The 19,665-nt window shown below is 44.2% G+C and overlaps 2 protein-coding genes across 2 annotated transcripts in view; both read left to right on the forward strand.

The window, feature by feature from the left end:
- The window catches only part of LOC311012962 (uncharacterized protein), a 324,166-nt gene that overhangs the window by 144,512 nt on the left and 159,989 nt on the right, over nucleotides 1-19,665 (forward strand). The gene's annotated exons all lie outside the window — the stretch shown is intronic.
- On the forward strand, nucleotides 2,777-18,992 carry vcpip1 (valosin containing protein (p97)/p47 complex interacting protein 1). The gene is made up of 3 exons (XM_084008804.1): nucleotides 2,777-5,554; nucleotides 11,403-11,489; nucleotides 13,300-18,992. The coding sequence occupies exons 1-3, from the start codon at nucleotides 2,926-2,928 to the stop codon at nucleotides 14,067-14,069; spliced, it is 3,486 nt and encodes a 1,161-aa protein (XP_083864930.1). The 5' UTR covers nucleotides 2,777-2,925; the 3' UTR covers nucleotides 14,070-18,992.

A 19,665-nucleotide genomic window follows, 5' to 3' on the forward strand; every position in this document is an offset into this window, starting at 1 on the left:
TAAAGGAGAAGCTGCTTCACAGTCGGAAGGTTGTAGGTTCAATTGTCTCCCATGCTCTTTGTGGTTGCCTGTTTCATTAAGCTGTCACTCTACTGTTGGTGCCTTCTCATGTCGTTGGCTTTATTGCTTGTGTTTAGTGTTTCATCATTTTATTTCAGGCCCACATCTTAATATAAATGTATATAAAATGTACTATTTTTATTTCACTGTTTGTCTTTTGTTTCTGTTTCATTTTTAAGTCAAGTCAAATGTATTCATCACAATGCCTCAAGGTCTTCTGTGCTTCCAAAACCCTCCATCCTTAGAGCCTCGACTCTGGACCCTCATCTTATTTTAAAGAGTTTATACACAAAAGAAAACATACTTATTCCTATTATATTCCATTTCTGCCAATACATGCTTTGATTGTCCAGTCGGTCTACAAGATAAGATGATTATTGGGTCTCATTCACGATATCATCCTCGGTTTTTTCTTAAATTTGGTTTTCATGGCTAATAATTATTCCTAACTGTTTTCTTATGGGGGATAGGTTAATTGATTACTCTAAATGTCCCGTAGGTGTGAATGTGAGCATGAATGGTTGTTTGTCTCTACATGTCGGCACTGTGATAGACTGGTTACCTGTCCAGGGTGAACCCTGCCTTCACCCAATGACAGCTGGGATCGGCTCCAGCCCCCCCACGACCCTGAATACAGGATAAGCGGTAGACAATGGATGGATGGATGTGTTCTTATAACGATGAATCCCACTTTCCTTGTAAGTTGAAGACGTGTGCAGTTGATCTTAATGAGCAGGTAAACGTCCTGCCAGTTGCCATAAAAGAAGAAAAAACAACAACTAAAGTTTAAAGAGGATGGAAACCAGATCACTCATCTGAACATATCTGAAAGTAAATTAAAGTATTAAAGTAATGAAGCAGATAGCTTTACTATTTACTGAATTTTATTAACTGTTTTAAACGTTCAGTACCATATATGAAGTGTATTTTAATTACAGTTTAAATGACTTGAAAAATATTACAACTACATCAGTATTTAACAGCTTTCCTGCTACTGAAAAAAACCCCACAACATGCAGTGATAGGTTGATAATACAAGTAGTATTATTAAACACATTATATATGTTGTGTTGTCCATATGAAAAGCATAAATGCTTCACTTCTTTGGTGAAACTCTTATTTATTTTTAATCTGGCCACTCTTTGCCACATTTAACATGACCTCATGTTAATCTGTCATTTTAAAACCATGTGGCTTCACATTTAATATCTATATGTAAACACATTTCTACATTGTCTTAGTTAGTATTAGTTCTAGCATTTGTATTTGATGTCAGTCGGCTGACACCAAATGACACTAGATGGAAGCAGCAGGCTGTGTGAAGCAGATGTGATTAAGATCTAATAAAATCAGAGCAAATTAGTGGAATAAATATGACGTCTTGATCAAATGTCAACCACATCATACCACATTGTAAAAATACAGTAAGTACTAATACAACACAATAAAAGTATCTGTTACTGTAGGGGTAAACAAATACTGTTACAGTAAAACTACTAATACCACACAGTAAAAATACTGTTACATTAAAAGGATGAAGCTAATACCACACTGTAAAAATGCTGTGTAACAGTAAAAGTACTAATACCACACAGTAAAACTTGGCTACAGTTAAAGTATTAGGCTAATACCACAGTAAAAATACCTAGTTGCTGTAAAAGTACTAATAGCACATTGTAAAAATACCTGATGACTGTTTTACTATTATAATTTGGATTATTACGACTCAGCATTAATGTAAGAGCAGGATTTTAATCATGTAGTTGTTGAGCTGGAGCTCATTATTGACTAGTCATTGTTTTTTATTATGAATTAATCAGCAGATTTTTTTCTCCACTATTTGGCTGATTGTTTGGTTTGTGAAAAGAATTCTGAAAATAATGAGAAATCCCATCTCAAAGACCCAAAGTGACACCTTTCCAATGTTTGTTTAGTCTAAAATTCAACATTATAACTAACACATCAACATAATTACAGCTGGAACTAAAGCTGTTAAATGCATGTAGTGCAGTACAAATGTATTCCCCTCAGGGATGTAGTCGAGTAGAAGTAGAAAGTGCCATGAGAATACAACACTCAAGAAAATTACAATTACCTCAAATTTGTAATTAAGTACAGTATTAGGGTGAATGTACTTACAAATCACCATTAGCATTAAGTCAGTTCTTTGAGTTGTCTGTATTGATCGGCCAGTAAACAATAGAGCACTAAATTGGCACATTTCTGAATGGAGTTTGGCGACAGTATCTTTCTCGCAGGTCCCAGGTCCAGGCAGGAACATTATCACAGCTTAAAGGACAGAATTATACAGACCACAAAACGGCACATTTACTCGCAGCCAAAAAATACTTTTAATACATTTGTAGGATCAAATTCATAAGATACTTAGGCGAACTATCCGTCCATTCTGCACAAACCGCCATGGATCTACTGTTTTGACTTCCCTACGCAACAAAACGTCGCCGCGGCGTGTTGCATTCTGGTAAATGTAGTCAATTAAGCGGTGACGGTACTCATTTTAATCACTTAAGTATGGATGCGTATTAAATCAAATAGGCCTTCTGTCGTTTTCGGGGACAGAAACATAAAGAAAGGCGAAAAGTTGCCCATTCTGATTCTCGTCTATACATATTTAAAAGTAATTAAACAGCAGAACTACAAGCCCCACAACCCTTTGTCATGACGTAGTTACGTTTAGCAACGGTCAGTTGCTAAAGAAAAAAACAGCCGCTTCCGTGTTGTTCTTGTGTTATTCTGGCAAATAACTCTCGTTAGCAGGGTCGAAGCTCGACTGACAGTCTCGCCGTAGGGTGACTATCATGATTTAGTGGAGCTGACACACAGTTTCTGCTTTTCTCTCCCGTTATGTCGCTGCTGCAGAGCTCAAAGAAAAAAGACAAGCGTATTTTGTCTGGTACCTGCCCGGACCCGAAATGCCAGGCGAGGCTATTCTTCCCCGCTTACGGCTCCGTTAGCATCGAGTGCACGGAGTGTGGTCAGCGCCACGAACAGAAGAACCTGCTAAATGTCGAGGAAGTGACTGATCCAGATGTTGTGCTCCACAATCTGCTCAGAAACGCCCTGCTCGGCGTCACCGGGGCCCCGAAGAAAGGCACGGAGCTGGTGAAAGTAATGGGGCTTTCTAATTACCACTGCAAGCTCCTGTCCCCGGTCCTCACCAGGTACGGCATGGATAAACAGACCGGCAAAGCCAAGCTGCTGAGGGAAATGAACCAAGGTGAGATGTTTGACTGCTCGCTCCTGGGCGACAGGGCTTTTCTGATCGAGTTGGACCATGTGTCCACCATGGGCTACGGCAAGGACAGGTCAGGGAGCCTCATATACCTCCATGACACGCTCGAGGAGGTCAAGAAAGCCAACGGCAACAGGGAATGTCTCATCCCAGTCCATGTAGATGGGGACGGACACTGTCTGGTCCATGCCGTGTCCAGAGCGCTGGTGGGCAGAGAACTGTTCTGGCACGCTCTGAGAGAAAACCTGAAACAGAACTTCAAGCAGAACCTGGACTGCTATAAGGCCCTCTTTCAGGATTTTATTGATGCTGCAGAGTGGGAGGACATCATCAATGAGTGTGACCCCTTGTTCATCCCGCCTGAAGGCGTGCCACTGGGACTACGCAACATCCACATATTTGGCTTGGCCAACGTCCTCCACCGACCCATAATCCTTCTGGACTCCCTGAGTGGCATGAGGAGCTCTGGGGATTATTCGGCCACCTTCCTGCCCGGGCTGGTGGCCGAGGAGCAGTGCAGGGGGAAAGACGGGAAGCTCAACAAGCCCATCTGCATCGCCTGGAGCAGCTCTGGCAGGAACCACTACATCCCTCTTGTGGGAATCAAGAACACTGTGCTGCCCAAGCTGCCGGCTCGCCTGCTGCCGAAGGCCTGGGGCGTCCCTCAGGAGCTCATCAGGAAGTACATCAAGCTGGAACCAGACGGGAGCTGCGTGATCGGCGGCGACCGCAGCTTGCAGGATAAATATCTGATGCGGCTGGTCAATGCCATGGAGGAGGTGTTCATGGAGAAGCATAGCATCCACCCGTCGCTGGTAGCTGATGTGCACCAGTATGTCTACAGGCGGACCGGCATGATTGGCATCCAGCCTGAGGAGGTGACCGAGGCAGCCAAGAAGTCTGTGATGGAAAACCGGCTGCACCGCTGCCTGATCTGCGGCGCTCTCTCTGAGCTCCATGTCCCGCCGGAGTGGCTGGTGCCTGGTGGGAAGCTCTACAACTTAGCCAAATCCACTCATGGCCAGCTGCGCCCGGACAAGAACTACAGCTTCCCCCTCAACAACGTGGTCTGCTCCTATGACCCCCAGAGAGACATTCTCATCCCAGATTATAAACTGAGCTCCCTCAACACCTGCAACTGGTGTCACGGCACATCTGTGCGCCACATCTACGGCAACGGCTCGGTGGTTTACCTGGACGGGGACAGAACCAACACCCGTTCTCAGGGCGGGAAGTGTGGGTGTGGCTTCAAGCATTTCTGGGAGGAGAAGGAATATGACAACCTCCCCGAGGCCTTCCCCATCACGCTGGAGTGGGGGGGTAGGGTGGTGAGAGAGACTGTGTACTGGTTCCAGTATGAGACTGAGTCGGCTTTGAACAGCAACGTGTACGACGTGGCCATGAAGCTGGTGACCAAGCACTTCCCGGGGGAGTTTGGCAGCGAAATCCTGGTGCAGAAAGTAGTCAACACTATCCTGCATCACACCGCCAAGAAGAACCCAGACGAATATAACCCAGTGTCTATCGACGGTGCTCATGACCAGCGTCTCACCGACATCATAGAGCAGGCGTCGGACCCCCAGCCGCCCACCAAGATCATCCTGACCGGCCAGAAAACAAAGACGCTCCACAAAGAGGAGCTGACGATGAGCCGGGCGGAGCGGAGCATCCAGCAGAGCATCAGCGAGCAGGCCCTTGTCACCCAGAAACGACGGACTGACAAGCTGAAGCAGGAGCAGAAGGGTCAAGGCCGGACGTCTTCCCCCAGTGGATCTCCAGAAACCTCCTCCTCTTCAGCTCCAGCCACCCCCACCAAATCCACCTCCCCCTCGTCCAATAAGGAGAAGAAAATCCGTGTGACCACCAGTGACGGCAGGCAGGCCATGCTGACCCTGCAGGCCCAGACCACCTTCTCAGAGCTGCAGAGGAGCATTTCAAACCAGTTTGATGTGCCCCCGGCGCAGCAGTGCATCCGCTACGGCTTCCCGCCAAAAGAGCTGTTCCCGCCGAAGGACGGCGAGGAGAACGAGCCAGTTGCACTGCAGCACGGCGACAGGGTGACGGTGGAGATCCTGAGGGGCCCTGAGGACAAGAGCCCCGCGGCCTCCATACCCCGAGCCTCCAGCTCGCACTCGGTGAAAAGCGAGGACGCCGTGACGACGGGTAGGGTGAGCAGCCGTGAACTCCAGGACTGCATCGACCTTGAGATGTCCTCCCTCTGTCTCCTCGCGACCTTGATGGGTAAGAATCAAACATGTGACACGAGTTCTGCCCCGCCTGCTCATGACAATTCTTCTAAGTTTAGTTCTGAGATTTTACAGCCGTCACATCCTCCAGGTGACGTGTTGCGAGTTGACGCTGCAAACTGATTGTTTCCGTTATTGATTCTTTTTAACTAAGCGGTGAATCATAGTGAAAATGATTTAGTCAGGTGATATGAAACAGAAAAGCACAACATATTTGAATATTGGCCCGAATTTAAAAAAAAAATTAAGTACTTGATAAATCACCATTTGCTTCATATTTAGTCACAACTTGACTACAGAAATCAGATGAGGTTTGACAGTTTGATTAGAAAATTTCCTGATTGGGACTGAAGTGACGTTTTCTTCTCGATATCTTCCAATTAAAGCTTTATGTAAATTGATTCCCATGATTAAACTATTGAGTTATGTGAAGCACATTTAACACATAAAAAGGCGTTTTCATGAGAATCAGAATCAGAAAGGAGTTTGCCAAGTACATTTTCACATACAAGAAATTTGCCATGGTGTTTACAAGTCATTTTATTTGGACAAATCTTAACTCATCGTTCTGATTAGCTGGATTGTCTTTATGTCCGTCAGTCTGACCCGTTGTCGATGTCACAGGCATCGTACGGGACAGCAGAAATGCTCTTTGTAGAGCTTGGAGGATGAAATGATCTATTGATTCACAGAAAATGAATTGCAGCTTTTAGAATTGATTGAGAGCAAAAAGCACCAAATAATGTTTATTATTATGATCTTATCGTGATCTCCATGTTGTAGCTCCTTTAGTGATGGTTGTCTGCTAAATTAAGAAAAACATCTGCACCAGTTTCAACACATACACAGCGCTTAGACCAGACGCTGCAAATGGAGAAAACACAACATCGAATAGTCTATTTTGCTTAGGAAGGTTTCTAACTGAAGAAGAAGTAAACAAGTGGCCGCCATGATAAGAGCTGTTTAATTCTCTAAATGCAAAGGAAAGGAGCTCCAATGCTTCCTTTCAGATCTCCTTTAGCATAGGATGCAACGGACCTTCCTATACGAAAGGAAAGGAGATTACGCCGACCCACAATTCTTTGCGAGAGCAACATTTAAGTGCCGCACACCTCGGCCGTTTCACATTATTGTGAAAATAGAGTTCTGAGTTTTCCGTCAGACAGAGGTGAGAGTTGCTGTGGAATGTGATGGCTTGTGGCAGGAAAGATGTCCTGTATCTGTTGTTAGGACAGCGGGGCTGTAGCAGCCTGTTGGAGAAGGTGCTCCACTGTCTGACTAGTGTGTGGTGGGTAGGGTGGTCAGGATTATCCATGATGGATAACAGTTTGTTCACGTCCTCCGCTCCGCCTGCCTCTAGACTGTCCTGTTTACAGCCGACCACAGAGCCAGCCTTCTTTATTAACTTGTTGAGTCTGTTGGTGTCGTTGGCTCCGATGCTGCTCCCCAACAAACCACCGCAAAGAAAAGTATGCTGGCCACCAAACTGATAGAAGATCTCCAACATCTCTCTGCACACATTGAAGGATCTCAGTAGGGCTGCAGCTATCCAAGCTTTTTGTAATCGAGTAATCTGATAAAGAAAACAGTGTTAAATGTTATTATCCTGTCTGACTCCTCACTGTTCTGGTTTGTGGCTGCCTGACGCTGAGAGGCTGCGGTGAGGAGGCGGGGCTGCTCGGCCCACCAGCACCTGTCCCGGTACCGGTTGTGTTTCTGGTGTTTTTTAACGATTCTGAACGACGAAGCGCCGACAGTAAAGGCAGCGTTCCCAGCCTGGCTCTGACCGTACTGCATAATGTACAACCGTGACCGGAACAAACGACCGGCTCTTAAAACTACAACCGACCGGACCGCGACACCGGCTCAAACGGAGACGCGTGAGACAGGACCGTCTTATGGTGCGAGGGGAGACAGTGAGACAGGACCGTCTTACAGCGCGAGGGGAGACAGTGAGACAGGACCGGTATCATACGGTGCGAGGGGAGACAGTGAGACAGGACCGGTATCTTACAGGAGGGGAGACAGTGAGACAGGACCGGTATCTTACAGGAGGGGAGACAGTGAGACAGGACCGGTATCTAACGGTGTGAGGGGAGACAGTGAGACAGGATCGGTATCTTACAGGAGGGGAGACAGTGAGACAGGACAAAAGATCCAGTGTTTTATTGTCTCAGGTGGAGCAGTCCGTACTGGTGAATTGTTGGGGGTGTTTGGTCCAGTGACACACGATTAAAATCCCCTGTGATAATCATGAAGTAGGGCTGGGACATTTGGCCTAAAAATAAAATCTTGATTTTTTTCAAACTAATGGACAATTTTCGATTTAATCCTCAAACATACAACAAATATAAACAAACTAAAAAGACCAAGGCAAAATTTAAATCACCAAGTAGTCTAGGCGTGAACAAATCAGTTGTTCAGGAATAAAAAATAAAAAAACAGCACCACTTGGCTGTCATTATTGTGCATTTTTTTAATGAAATTGAAAAAAAATGTCTCTTGTTGGCCATCCCTGAAAAAAATAAACGAGTTCCTAAATAAGTGCAGTAATAAATCCGTAAGATAGCTAAACTAAATGTAGTAAAAATGGTCAGAGATTAAGACAAATTAATCATAAATGACTAAATGTTTGTAAATGTTTGTAACAGTAAGGTAAACTGTGGAAAACTAGAGACTGTGCATTTTATTCTTGATTGTGTAATTTGATTCACTGCATGTATCTGTCAGTGTCACCTGTTGTGATTGGCAGCAGGTGAGGAAGAGCCTGGGAGGGGCGGGGCTTAAGGAGGATGGGTGGGAAGACACGAGAGGGAAGAGAGAAGAGAGATAGGATAGCGCCAAGGAGCAGTAAAGAGCACTGCACTCACGGTATTCTGTGAATTTATCAGTGTGGCGAGCTCATCTGTCTTATTCCCCAGAGACCTCTTGTTCTCCACAACGATCGCCGGTACAGCCGGTCTATGTCTCCTCTTCTTCACCCTCCGTTTGGCCCCGGGTCTGCAGCCCCGGCGTCTCCTTAGCTGCTCCTCCTCAACAAGGAGTGCTAATACTTTTTCGACCGCAGCCCTAGGGTGCTTCCATGGTCTCTTATTTGATATTTCCTCCGGAAATCCACAACAACAACCGCCCGCTCGGTTACTGATTGGACGCCGCAGCTGATGCATCTGAACATCACTGGAGTTTCATAAAGGAGTAAATATCATAGATGAAACTCAAGTGTATCACTCCCAAGTTTTGTATTTGATTTGTTTTCTGATAGCTCATCCAGAAACATTCATGTCTTGGTTTCCTCTCTCCTCGCATGTTTTCCTTCCGTCTCTCTGTGCGTCCCCGGTTGGAGGGGCTAAGACACAAGCGATGGAAAGGTGGATGCACTTAAATAGACTTGGAGTGCAGCCCGAGAGTCAGCCTGCTGCTTATTAGTAGCCTGCCAAGATAACTTTATGTTAGCAAGCTGTGCCTTCACAAATTGTTTAATTCATCACTTTCCTTTGAATCATAAACCTTTCAGCAACATGATTAACATGAACAAAAGTGACGTTTGGTTCATATCTGGGTGATAAACGTTCACAGATACCTTCATTAGTTAATCAAAATCCACAGTACATGGGGTTGGCTTGGAAAGGCCGGGGTTGTAGGTGACTCACAGATCCGTGACAGTGACCCCTTGCCTTAACCAATAATAACCTTAAACCTTAAACAATATTTTGTTGCTTAAGCTTATGTATTCAGTCATTATTCAATGGTATACTAAAAATCAATGTGAAAAAAATTACTTCTCGCTGTTCTCAGGTCAAATATTTATATGCGATTAAAATGCGATTAATTTCAATTAATTAATTATATTAATTTTTTTAATCGAGTCCCGGCCCTACATAAAATACAAGACATACTAATATCTGCAGTAGAGTCTGAGCAGGAGGAGTGATTGTCTGTGTGAAAGCTGATTGTTTTCATTCAAACACAAGCAAAGCTGTGTTAAACGGAGCAGACGTGTCTCATGTTCATGCTGCCTTTTAAACGTCACCTCACAGTTATTTGTCTGTGTGAGAGAGGACACTTGTTGCCTCATTCTGCTCCAACTCTCCCGTCTCGGTGTAAACCACACAAGCACGCTGGCTCCTGATTGGTCCTCGCGGGTGCAGGTGATGGTGAATACCTAACTGCGGGTGTCAGCTGAGCGGCTGACTGAGCTCACAGGTTGCAGGACGCGTCTGTTTGAGAGAGAAACTATTACCCCAATGTGCTGGCTCAGACATCTCGCTCCCCTCCCCATCTCACCCTCCAACCAGGTCAAAGGTTGCGGCTGCAGATAAACAAATCAGCCGGCCAACAGTCAGCGTCTGTCGAACGGCTCCACAGGCCTGACGCTGCACTTTGATATTGAATAATTCTGTATTGAATAATTCTCCCGACTGTTTAAAAACACTAAACACCTGCTCAGCAGAAATGTTGAGATGCTTTAACGTGCTCAAATGGGATAAGACGTTTAATTTCGAGCTGAAACGATGTGTTGATTCACTCTCTTAGACCCTCATAGACCCATTTAGTCTCATTATGAGAGGACAGAGGGTCTTTAGGGGGCGATATCGGGTCAACAGTGGATGTCACTTAGTAGTGGTGTTCTTCTGGAAGCTAAGGACCTGAAGATTAATTTGAGATGCAGCTCTGTGAGCGTCAAGTTGAAGAAAATGAATAAATTCAAATGAATAAAAAAGTGTAAAAGGGCATAGAATATTATGATATAAGTATATGATGATCATCATTCTCCATTATGTCTCATAAGTTGTTGCCGCAATTTTTAGGTTGATACAGATTTGGTGCTAAATTTAAAAATTTTTTACCACTCGAGAATCAATCAAAATAATGAAAAATCCCTCTGAAATATCAAATTTAGTCACCAAGACCTTGAGGAACACCATAGAAGAAGACCGGTGGAGATTTGGCATCTAAAACTTCTAACATTTCCAGATTTCTGCCGTCCCTCCTCTGAACCCCTCAGTCTCCAGTCTGTAACGCTTGTAACGCTTCATGAGGCTGTGGTTCTCCTGGAGGTCACAGCGGCTCATTTTACCGTCAATTTCTGCAACGTCAAATCTAAAGAAAATGTCCTCACTACAATGAAATGGTTGCTATGGAGACTAACATCATCACACATGAATGCAACAATTTCATTGGTTCCACACGAGTCTCAGCTTTCCAGTAATACCCACTCTATGTAATTAAAGACCCCAGGATGCAGAAATATTCAAATACAACATTTTACAATATAGAAAATAACACATGTATACTGCATGAAAACAGGTGCTGTTGGTACCCAAGAGTCTCTTCTTCACAGATGTCCCCACTCTCTCTTTTCTAGACACGCCCACTTTATGCTCAGGAATTAATTAAGAAATTATTCACAGCAAGAAGTGAATATTATCTTAACAAGATTTTAAATTTAAATATTTAAAAAAAAATATTAAAGAAATGCTCCAAACAATTACTCAATTTTTAATATAATTGGCAGTTAATCAATTTGTTGTTGCAAATGTTATCCACAGAAACAGAAGAGAAAAATGTTGCACAGTCTTGTTCAGGGTGAACATTTTGTGACCCTTCAGGTTGATCTTGTGATTGAGGGGCCTCTAACCCTCAGGTTGGGAGCCACTCTCACATTAAACCACAGTAATTGTCCGAGAGCACAAGGCTGTAAAAACTCTTAGGACAGCGATAACGTCAAACATTCAACCAGTTGGTTTAATGTCATGTTTTGAAAAGGAGCTGCAGTGTGAATGCTGCGGTGCGTTCAGGGTCTCAGCTGGTTGGTTGAACCCGTTTCCCTCTCTGTGTTCCAGGTGAGGACGTTTGGTCATACGCAAAGAAGCTGCCACACTTATTCCAGCAGGGCGGCGTCTTCTACAACATCGTCAAGAAGGACATGGGTACGTTTGTTTGTTTACATGCACATCATTAATGAGGATACTTGTAAACAACTTTAAACCTGTTTTTATCTGGTTTGTTCCAGTTAATGTTCATGTAGAATAATGTGTGTGATGTAGAAAACAAATCACATGATGACACGTTTTTCAAAGCACTTGATCGAGTCACGATGATGACATCTGCTGGCCACCTCTGGGTATTGCTTTTATGGAAGGAAACAGAGATTCAAACTCTTTTATCGCTCCGCTGCAGTTTAGTGTTGAAATATTTTGCGCTCGAAGACTAACTTCTGTCACTTGAGATCTTCTGTGTTTCTTAGTTTTAACTTTAAAACATTAAACATATTGAAACTAAAAAAGGCGCACTCAGTCGAGTGCAGATCTCCATCAGGTGTGTCTGCAGTGACCATGACAAGAACGCAACCCAACCCAAGTTAATTTCAATCTCACGTATCACCCATTCTGGGTCTACAGAATATGCCATTCTGAGCACCATGTGCTGTCCTCTTGTTTACATTTGTGATGCTTTAAGGCTTCCCCTGAGGCCGTACGACCAGGCAGGATTTGGGGTTAGCGAGGTAACCTCAGGTTTAACTCTGGGTTTTCAGTCCTACCAAGATGGCTCACTATCCGGGAGATCACCATGGTAACCTTTACTGCACACATAAGTTACCTCTGGAGCATAAGAGATAAGAGATCAACTCGTATAAAAGCACCTCCCTATTGACCAATCAAAGCTCAATGGTGATGTAATATCACACTAATCACAAGAGGGTAAAGTCAGAATCAGATTTATTTATTTGTTTATTTCGGGCATGTCAGTTAAATCAGCATCATCACACTTTGTTCAATAATACAATACACATGGCCGAAAGGGAAAGCGGGAGAAGCCAAGGCTTATCTAGTCCCGCCCCCATTACCCACAGGATAAAATCTTCATCGTAATATTATCTTATCTTTTGCATTTTTCATTTGACATAACATTTTCTTTTACTTGTGACATTTGACATAACATGTTACAGCAGTAGGTGGTACAGAGAGCTGAAGTCCAGTGCATACAGATTACGCTTTAGTGTGAGTGTGTTAGTGTGTGTGGACACATACAAGGACTTTGACTCCAGCTTATATCTCTGTGTGATTATACATCTTGATCGAAGAAGTCAAAATCCAGACTTGCTAAATGCCAGGATCGGCAAAATACTGTGTGATTTGAGAGCAGAATGAGAGATTAAACATGGACAAACACAGAGATGCACTCTTACTCAATCACTCACCCACATTAAAACCAGCCCTATTCACTATAGTTGGTACACATAAACTCACTCATTTCATTTGTTCAAGTACTTTCTGGAGTTTTATCTCAGATGGAGAGAGATTATTATTGTTGCTGCATTAGAGAGAACGTGTTTTCCACATTTTTCAACGTAGAAACGTTGAGCTCACTCAGGAAATGTGCGTTGTTACTTTTTCATTCATACCTTTCAATTCTCTCAGAAATATTCAACGTTTCCACAAAATTCACATTTCACCCAAATCCATGCATTCTGAACTGCTATCCCTTCATACATTCACATAGAAACGCCAATCAAAGGTTTAAATGCTCTACATCTTTTATACATCTTTCTATTTGTATTTGTAGACTTTTCAGTGACATTCAATTAAACCCGTCGTCACTTTTTCAACTATTTCTACTGATTCACTTTCTTACAGCGGGTTCAGTTTATCCTCAGCATTCACAGCACCATTTCTTCAGATATAGCTGCTCTAGTTGTGTCTTCTGTCCTGAAGAGTGTGTGCTCGTCTTCTGTTTCAGGCCTGATGGACGGGAAGCACTGCACGCTGCCTCACCTGACGGGGAAAACCTTTGTTTATAACGCTGCGGAGGCGCGTCTGGAGCTCTGTGTGGACGCCGCCGGCCACTTCCCTGTCGGCGCGGATGTGGAGGAACTGGTGAAGGACGCACTGCTCCAGCTGCGCGCCGAGGCGACCACCAGGGGCAGCAGAGAGGGGAGCCCGTCCCACGGCATGCTCCGGCTCGGCAGTGGCGGCGTCGTCCGTAAAAAGGAGCAGCTGCAAAGCGTCACTGCCTTCCAAGGTAAAGGCCACTCTTTGGGAAGCGCTGGGGACTCCTCCCCCCCCGAGCACCGGCCTATCACGCGCCAGCATAGTAGCGGCGTGGACCTTAGCGCCAGCGTGTCCAGAGGGCCCCCGGACCTATCTGACATCCCCGAGGACACCACCAGGGAGCTGGTCCGCATGGCTCCGGGCTTCGTCACCATGAAGGACGGTCGCGGTCTGGACCCCAGCCTGATGGAGCAGCAGCGGAGGAAGCTGCAGGAGATGGTCTCCTCTATACAGGCCTCCATGGAGCGCCACCTGAGAGAGCAGCAGGACGCCACCGTTGCAGTGGGCGGGGCTAGCCAGGAGCGGACAGGCGGGACTAAGACGAGCCACGCGCCGGCAACAGTGGAAACTCCAGCTGCAGCAGGCGCGGTGAGGACCGGCAAACCAGAGGAGCCGGAGGAGATGGAGAGTCAGGACGCCGAGCACAGCAACGCCACCGAACCCATGGATCACTCCTGATCACTCCTGACCCCCAGCACCCCCCCGCTCCTGCCCCGCCCCCGCCTCGCTGGCATCTTTGGTCATGACGCACCAGGTCGGATCCTAAAGCTTTGGTCTTCATCGTGTTTCGTTGTCTTGCATGACTCAAGAGCGGGCCGACCGTCCTCACCTCTACAGACTCGCAGCGGGGCAATAATCAATATATGAGACACGCTCTCTGCGATACATCATCTAAACAATATCACATTTGTGTCACTGTGTGTGTGTGTGTGTGTGTGTGTGTGTGTGTGTGTGTGTGTGTGTGTGTGTGTGTGTGTGTGTGTGTGTGTGTGTGTGTGTGTGTGTGTGTGTGTGTTTAAACTCTATGCACTTTGCTACACACACTCATCTCAGCTGTCCACACATGAGACTTAATAATAAACGTGTGATTGATTCCTGCTTCTGAGAGAAATGGGTTTTGCATTTTTAAGAGCATTTCTCCGTTGATGATGTATCGTAAACGACTGTCTCGCAATATATTGCAGAGTCGCCGCCTGCGTGGTGAGAGAACTGTCATTCCCACCTTGCAGACGTCTAATCCTCTCGCTACAAATGATATCCGAGAGGAAACGACACTCGGATTCAAGCGAGAGACGCATTCCTGTAGATATAAGAGCCCTCTGAGTCTTAATCCGCCACCGGGAGGAGAGCCGCTGGTTCGCCAGCAGCGTAACGCCCTTCAATACATGCTTCCGTCAAAGCGCACCTCTGTACGCATCAACGCCTTTATCGCCCAAGTCTGCTTGTCCATCTTCTGTCTGAGGAGCGCGGGAAGAACTCTGGATCTGTCACCACTTTAACTTCATGTTCCTGTTTCCTAGAACACGGTGTGATTGATGTGAAGCATCTGAATCCAGCTTCAGACCAACCTGCAGGTCAAGAGTCTAATGCTGTTTTCGCAACAAACGCAAAGCACATTTTTTGCCTTGTGTTACTCGCACAAGTTTGACCGCTGGATCATTTGTGTTTATTTGTGTCACTGGGGATAGATGCACCAGAGGGGGAGGGGCTGGGCTTTCATCCATCATGGCATGAAATAACTACTATTGCTGATTTGTCCCAGATACACCAGTAAACCAAACGCCGTCCTGTCTGAGTTCATCACATCACCCAGAGGTGCTCATTGAGTTTAACCAAGCTGTCTTCACTGTGAATAGCAAGACACATGTCAGCTGGTTTACTACAGCTGGATATAAACTACTTAGCTGTGATTTAATACAAGTAACCAGTCTGTCTGTAGGACGACAAGCAAACGACTTTAAAATGCTTGTTTTCTGACTAGAGTCTGGTTGATGGGTGCTAGGCTATGCTAACATTGTAGCTGCTCCATAAGACCTAAAATAACATGTGGACATACACACAGCAGCGATCACGTGTTGTTTGGACCACAGACGGTCTCCACGTAGTCTGGTCTGGTCTCTGGACTAATGTGAGCTACTATCGTAGACCTCTGGGGGACCACAGACACCATTTCTGATTCGGCAACATCAGGACATCATTGACGTCAGAATCTCAACCGGCAGTCTTTTAGGACGGTGTCATGCGAACTTCACACTCGAGTTGAAATATTTCCACTCATGTGACTATGCGAATGAGGCGAAAACTGCATATTGCATTTGCGTCATTCATGTCACCTTAACTCTGCACAGTTAATTGCATTAATGTGTTTGCAATTGCTCTGCATGAAAAATTTGCTTTGCGTTTGGTGTGAACACAGTATTTGTTTCCAGATTTTTTCACAAAACAGGAGCATCAACCTGTGTTATCATTCAGTTCGACTATGATATCGACTGCAAATTCTTAACATCATTTCCTGCAGGCGGCGCATTTCTAAAATATTCCTCCAGCAGTGTCCTGCCTCTGTTCCACCTGCTTCTCTCTGAAAAACTGAAGCACTTAGAAATAAGACTTTGTACTGAAACTGATGGTAAAATCAAAACTGTTAGTCCCGCCCCTTCCTGTGTCCCCATGGGACCGTATTATGGGGAAAAAATGTGTACAGTACAGAACGTCATAGGTAATATAATTATATAAGATCTTTAAATTGACAAACATCATATGTATCAATCGTGGTACACTACAAATGCGATCAAACCGGAAGTATATTTTTCCAAAAATCTGTCCCATGGTGAACACAGGAATGGGCGGGACTTTCTCAAATCTTGCCCGGTAGATTTTCAAAGATACAGCAGAGCCGCATGGTTTGGAGAACCAGCAAAATATTTTGTGTTTTTAAAGTTATTTTTGTATTGTTTCAGTTTTTCGGGTCAACTGGCAGGAAATAATCTCCAAGCAAAGAAAGCTGAAGTTACAAAAGTGACTTCAGGTGTGTTGCATGTGTGTTGAGGAGAATCTTTAAAGTGAGTCAGCGATTGTGTTTGAAGCTGCTGATCCACAATGTGCTGCACATCTAAAACCAAACATGAGTGGATAACTCGACCGATAAATCGTTGCACATTTCCCTTCCTAAATGACCAAATATCAAAATGCCAAGTCAAGAAAATGTTCAGAAATGACATCTACTTTTATGTCAAAAATGTAAGTTCTTAAAAGAACGTTAAAGACGGCCAGTGGAAAGTAGGGTTCCCCGTTAAAGCTTCATGACTTTTGTGGAGTTTCTCTGCTCGGTGTTAGTCGGATCCTCTGAATCGGGAAGACGGTCTTATTTCTGGGCTGCATTTGAAGGGTTCTCAGCCGCTGGGACGCAAATGCAGTGTGATGATGTTCTAGAAAATAACTTGTTGATGTCCCGCCGCGGTGCAGCAGAGGTGCTGTCGGCCGACCACATTCATCCGCACGTTAAAGTCGTGCCAAGTTGAGCTCTGACCTGAGAGAGTTCACAGCCAAACAGGAAGCGCAGGTTAAAAGTGAACAGATGTGATGTGACCGTACCTTCACTGTCATCGGTTCATGTTTGAAACCTACCATTTATAAAATAAAAAAAGGAAAGAAAAGTGGACCACGAGCCAGGTTCAAGTATAAAAACAATATCTGATATTTGGTTTAAGAGCTTCTGTCCTAAAACAACAAAGAGTTTCATGTTAAATCTCCACAGAAAAGTGATTTAAAGCTTTAATTTTTTTTATTTTCTCCACTCTTTTCTTTAGCTCTACTGTCACTCTGGGAAGAAACACAACGTCTTTCCAAGCATCTAATCACAGTTTCAAAGCTTCATGTGAAACATCAGTCAGGCCACATGTTTATTTTATATTTTGGATTAAATCTTGTTATGTGAATTACATTACAGTACTGCTCATTATATGTGAGTACAACAAGTAAAATAGGTAGCAGGGACACGCAGCAGACCTACAACCTTCACCGCATGTACACGTTTGCTTTTTCTCGTCGCCTTCGTCGCATGAAAGGGAAATCTGACACCAGAAGGCTGCCGGAGCAGCAGATCCCATGTTGCCCTGAAGGGAGATTGAATGCAACGTTGAGGTTTCGGCGCGCTTTTGGCACCATAAAGTGTACTTCACATCAGGTCAGGTCATCAGCCATTCTCAAGGTTGGTGGACAGATTTTTGTCCAGTTTCCCTCAAAGTAGGTGCAGCAGCGTCATTCATGCACTCGCTGACGGTTTCATGAAACAACCTGCTTCATGTGGATCGATCCTGTCGAGGACTAAACACTTTTTCTGCTAAATTAGATATTCTGTGACTTCTTTGAAGTGTGTTCATCTGGATAAGAAAGTGTTTTATTTGATGATGACAACAGGAGCTCTATTATCTATTATCTTCGAGTGATTAAACCAATAGTCCCAAATGTCACGACGTAGGAGGCTGAACAGCTTGACGCTGCTTCGGAAATCAACTGTGGACCTGAAGCCGTGATTAGATGCTTAGAAAGGTCTCTGAGACCCAGCATCCTTTGCGGCTTTTCTTGCTACAATAATCACTTTTATGTTTCGATGAAGAGTTTGATATAAACTGCGGAAAGTTCAGAGTTAGCGTAGCTTAGCACAAAGACCGGAAACAAGGAATCCACCTACCAGCACGTCTAAAGCTCACTGCTGACTGTCATCGTCATATCTCGCTTGTTAAACAAAGTGGAACAACAACGTGGTTTTCAGGGGTTACGTGCTGGACTATAAACCTTATGCTCAGCTTATCACAAAGCATCACATAATAAATACACAAATACAAGCAAAACACTGAACTATTCCTTTAAAATGAAAGTCAGTTTACGCTTCTGTTGCCAACAAAATGTTTCTTGACATAGGAACTCATCGTCGGGCCTTAAAATGTCTTCATCTTACACAAAATCTATTCGTTTTGCAATGACATCTACTTTTAAATGTGTTGGTTTTACCTTAAACTCCTTTTCTTTTTTACTTCACTTACTTTTACAATCCTCATGGTCGTCCTTCAAAAATGTTTCTTTTCTGGTTTTGGACAAAAAGAAAAAAAACATTGACATAGTTTTTGGCTCTGAGGTTTATTTTGCTGTTGAGGTGAACAAGCAAGAGGCTCAGAACTTTGTTTGAGGAAGAAGGGGTGATGTTAGCATAGCATGCTAATATGAGCCGAAGCCTGAATCGTTATCAGTCGGTGAGGAAACCGGTTGGTCGGTCGGACTGCCGGACCAATCAAAAGGAAGAAGAGTTTTCTCAGACGACACTGCTGTAACAGACTTGAAGTTTTTCTTTGTGACTGCTGTACACTGACATGAATTGTAATCCAGTTGTATAATAGTATATATTGTAGTATATTTGGACTTGTACAGAAACTAAAGAAACATTCAGTTCCTTAAGTTCTTTTCTCTTTTTCTTCTTATTCTTTTATTTTGGTTAACTTCTCTCTGGTTTGCTAATAAAATATTGATGATACGCAGCTTCGACATCGCTGTTTGCATGTGTGATGAATTTTCAACCCCAAAAATAAAATCACTTCCTTCACTTGTTATTGCATTTTGTCTTTACTGACATATTTTGTTCTACATTTATCTGAAGAAGAAAACCTCCTGAACACACATCTGCAATAACATCTTCTCAAACTACAACTTTTAAATACAAAATACTACACAGATTTCACCATACTCAATACAAAAGAATGGGGCTGACAGACAGCGACACCTGTACATACAACACCACAGATGATTTCCTTCAGGCTACTTGGCTCCGCCCACCAAGCATCACACACCTTATCCACAATAGTAGGTCTCAGTCTCCCCATCTGTATGTCTGCTAGGTAGTGATGTCCAAATGAAGCTTCGTGAAGCATTTTCTTTATTTTCTGAGCCCAATAGATGGCGCTCTCTGTTCAACAAAGGGTTGAAGGCCGATATATTTCCATTGCTTTCAACCCTTTGTTGAACAGAGAGCGCCATCTATTGGGCTCAGAAAATAAAGAAAATGCTTCACGAAGCTTCATTTGGACATCACTACTGCTAGGGGATGTTTCATCTGTTCAACCGCCACTCAAACACCAACAATCCAAACTGGTTGCCGTAGCGATGGCTAAACAGACATCCTCCTAAACTGGAAAGACTAACAAACTAATTTCACATACACTGGACATTTGTCTATATGATTTACCTATTTAACATAATCAACTACATCCTCCATAGAGTACAA

The sequence above is a fragment of the Eutrigla gurnardus genome (assembly GCF_963514095.1).
Source record: "Eutrigla gurnardus genome assembly, chromosome: 4".
NCBI classification, from domain to species: Eukaryota; Metazoa; Chordata; class Actinopteri; order Perciformes; family Triglidae; genus Eutrigla; species Eutrigla gurnardus.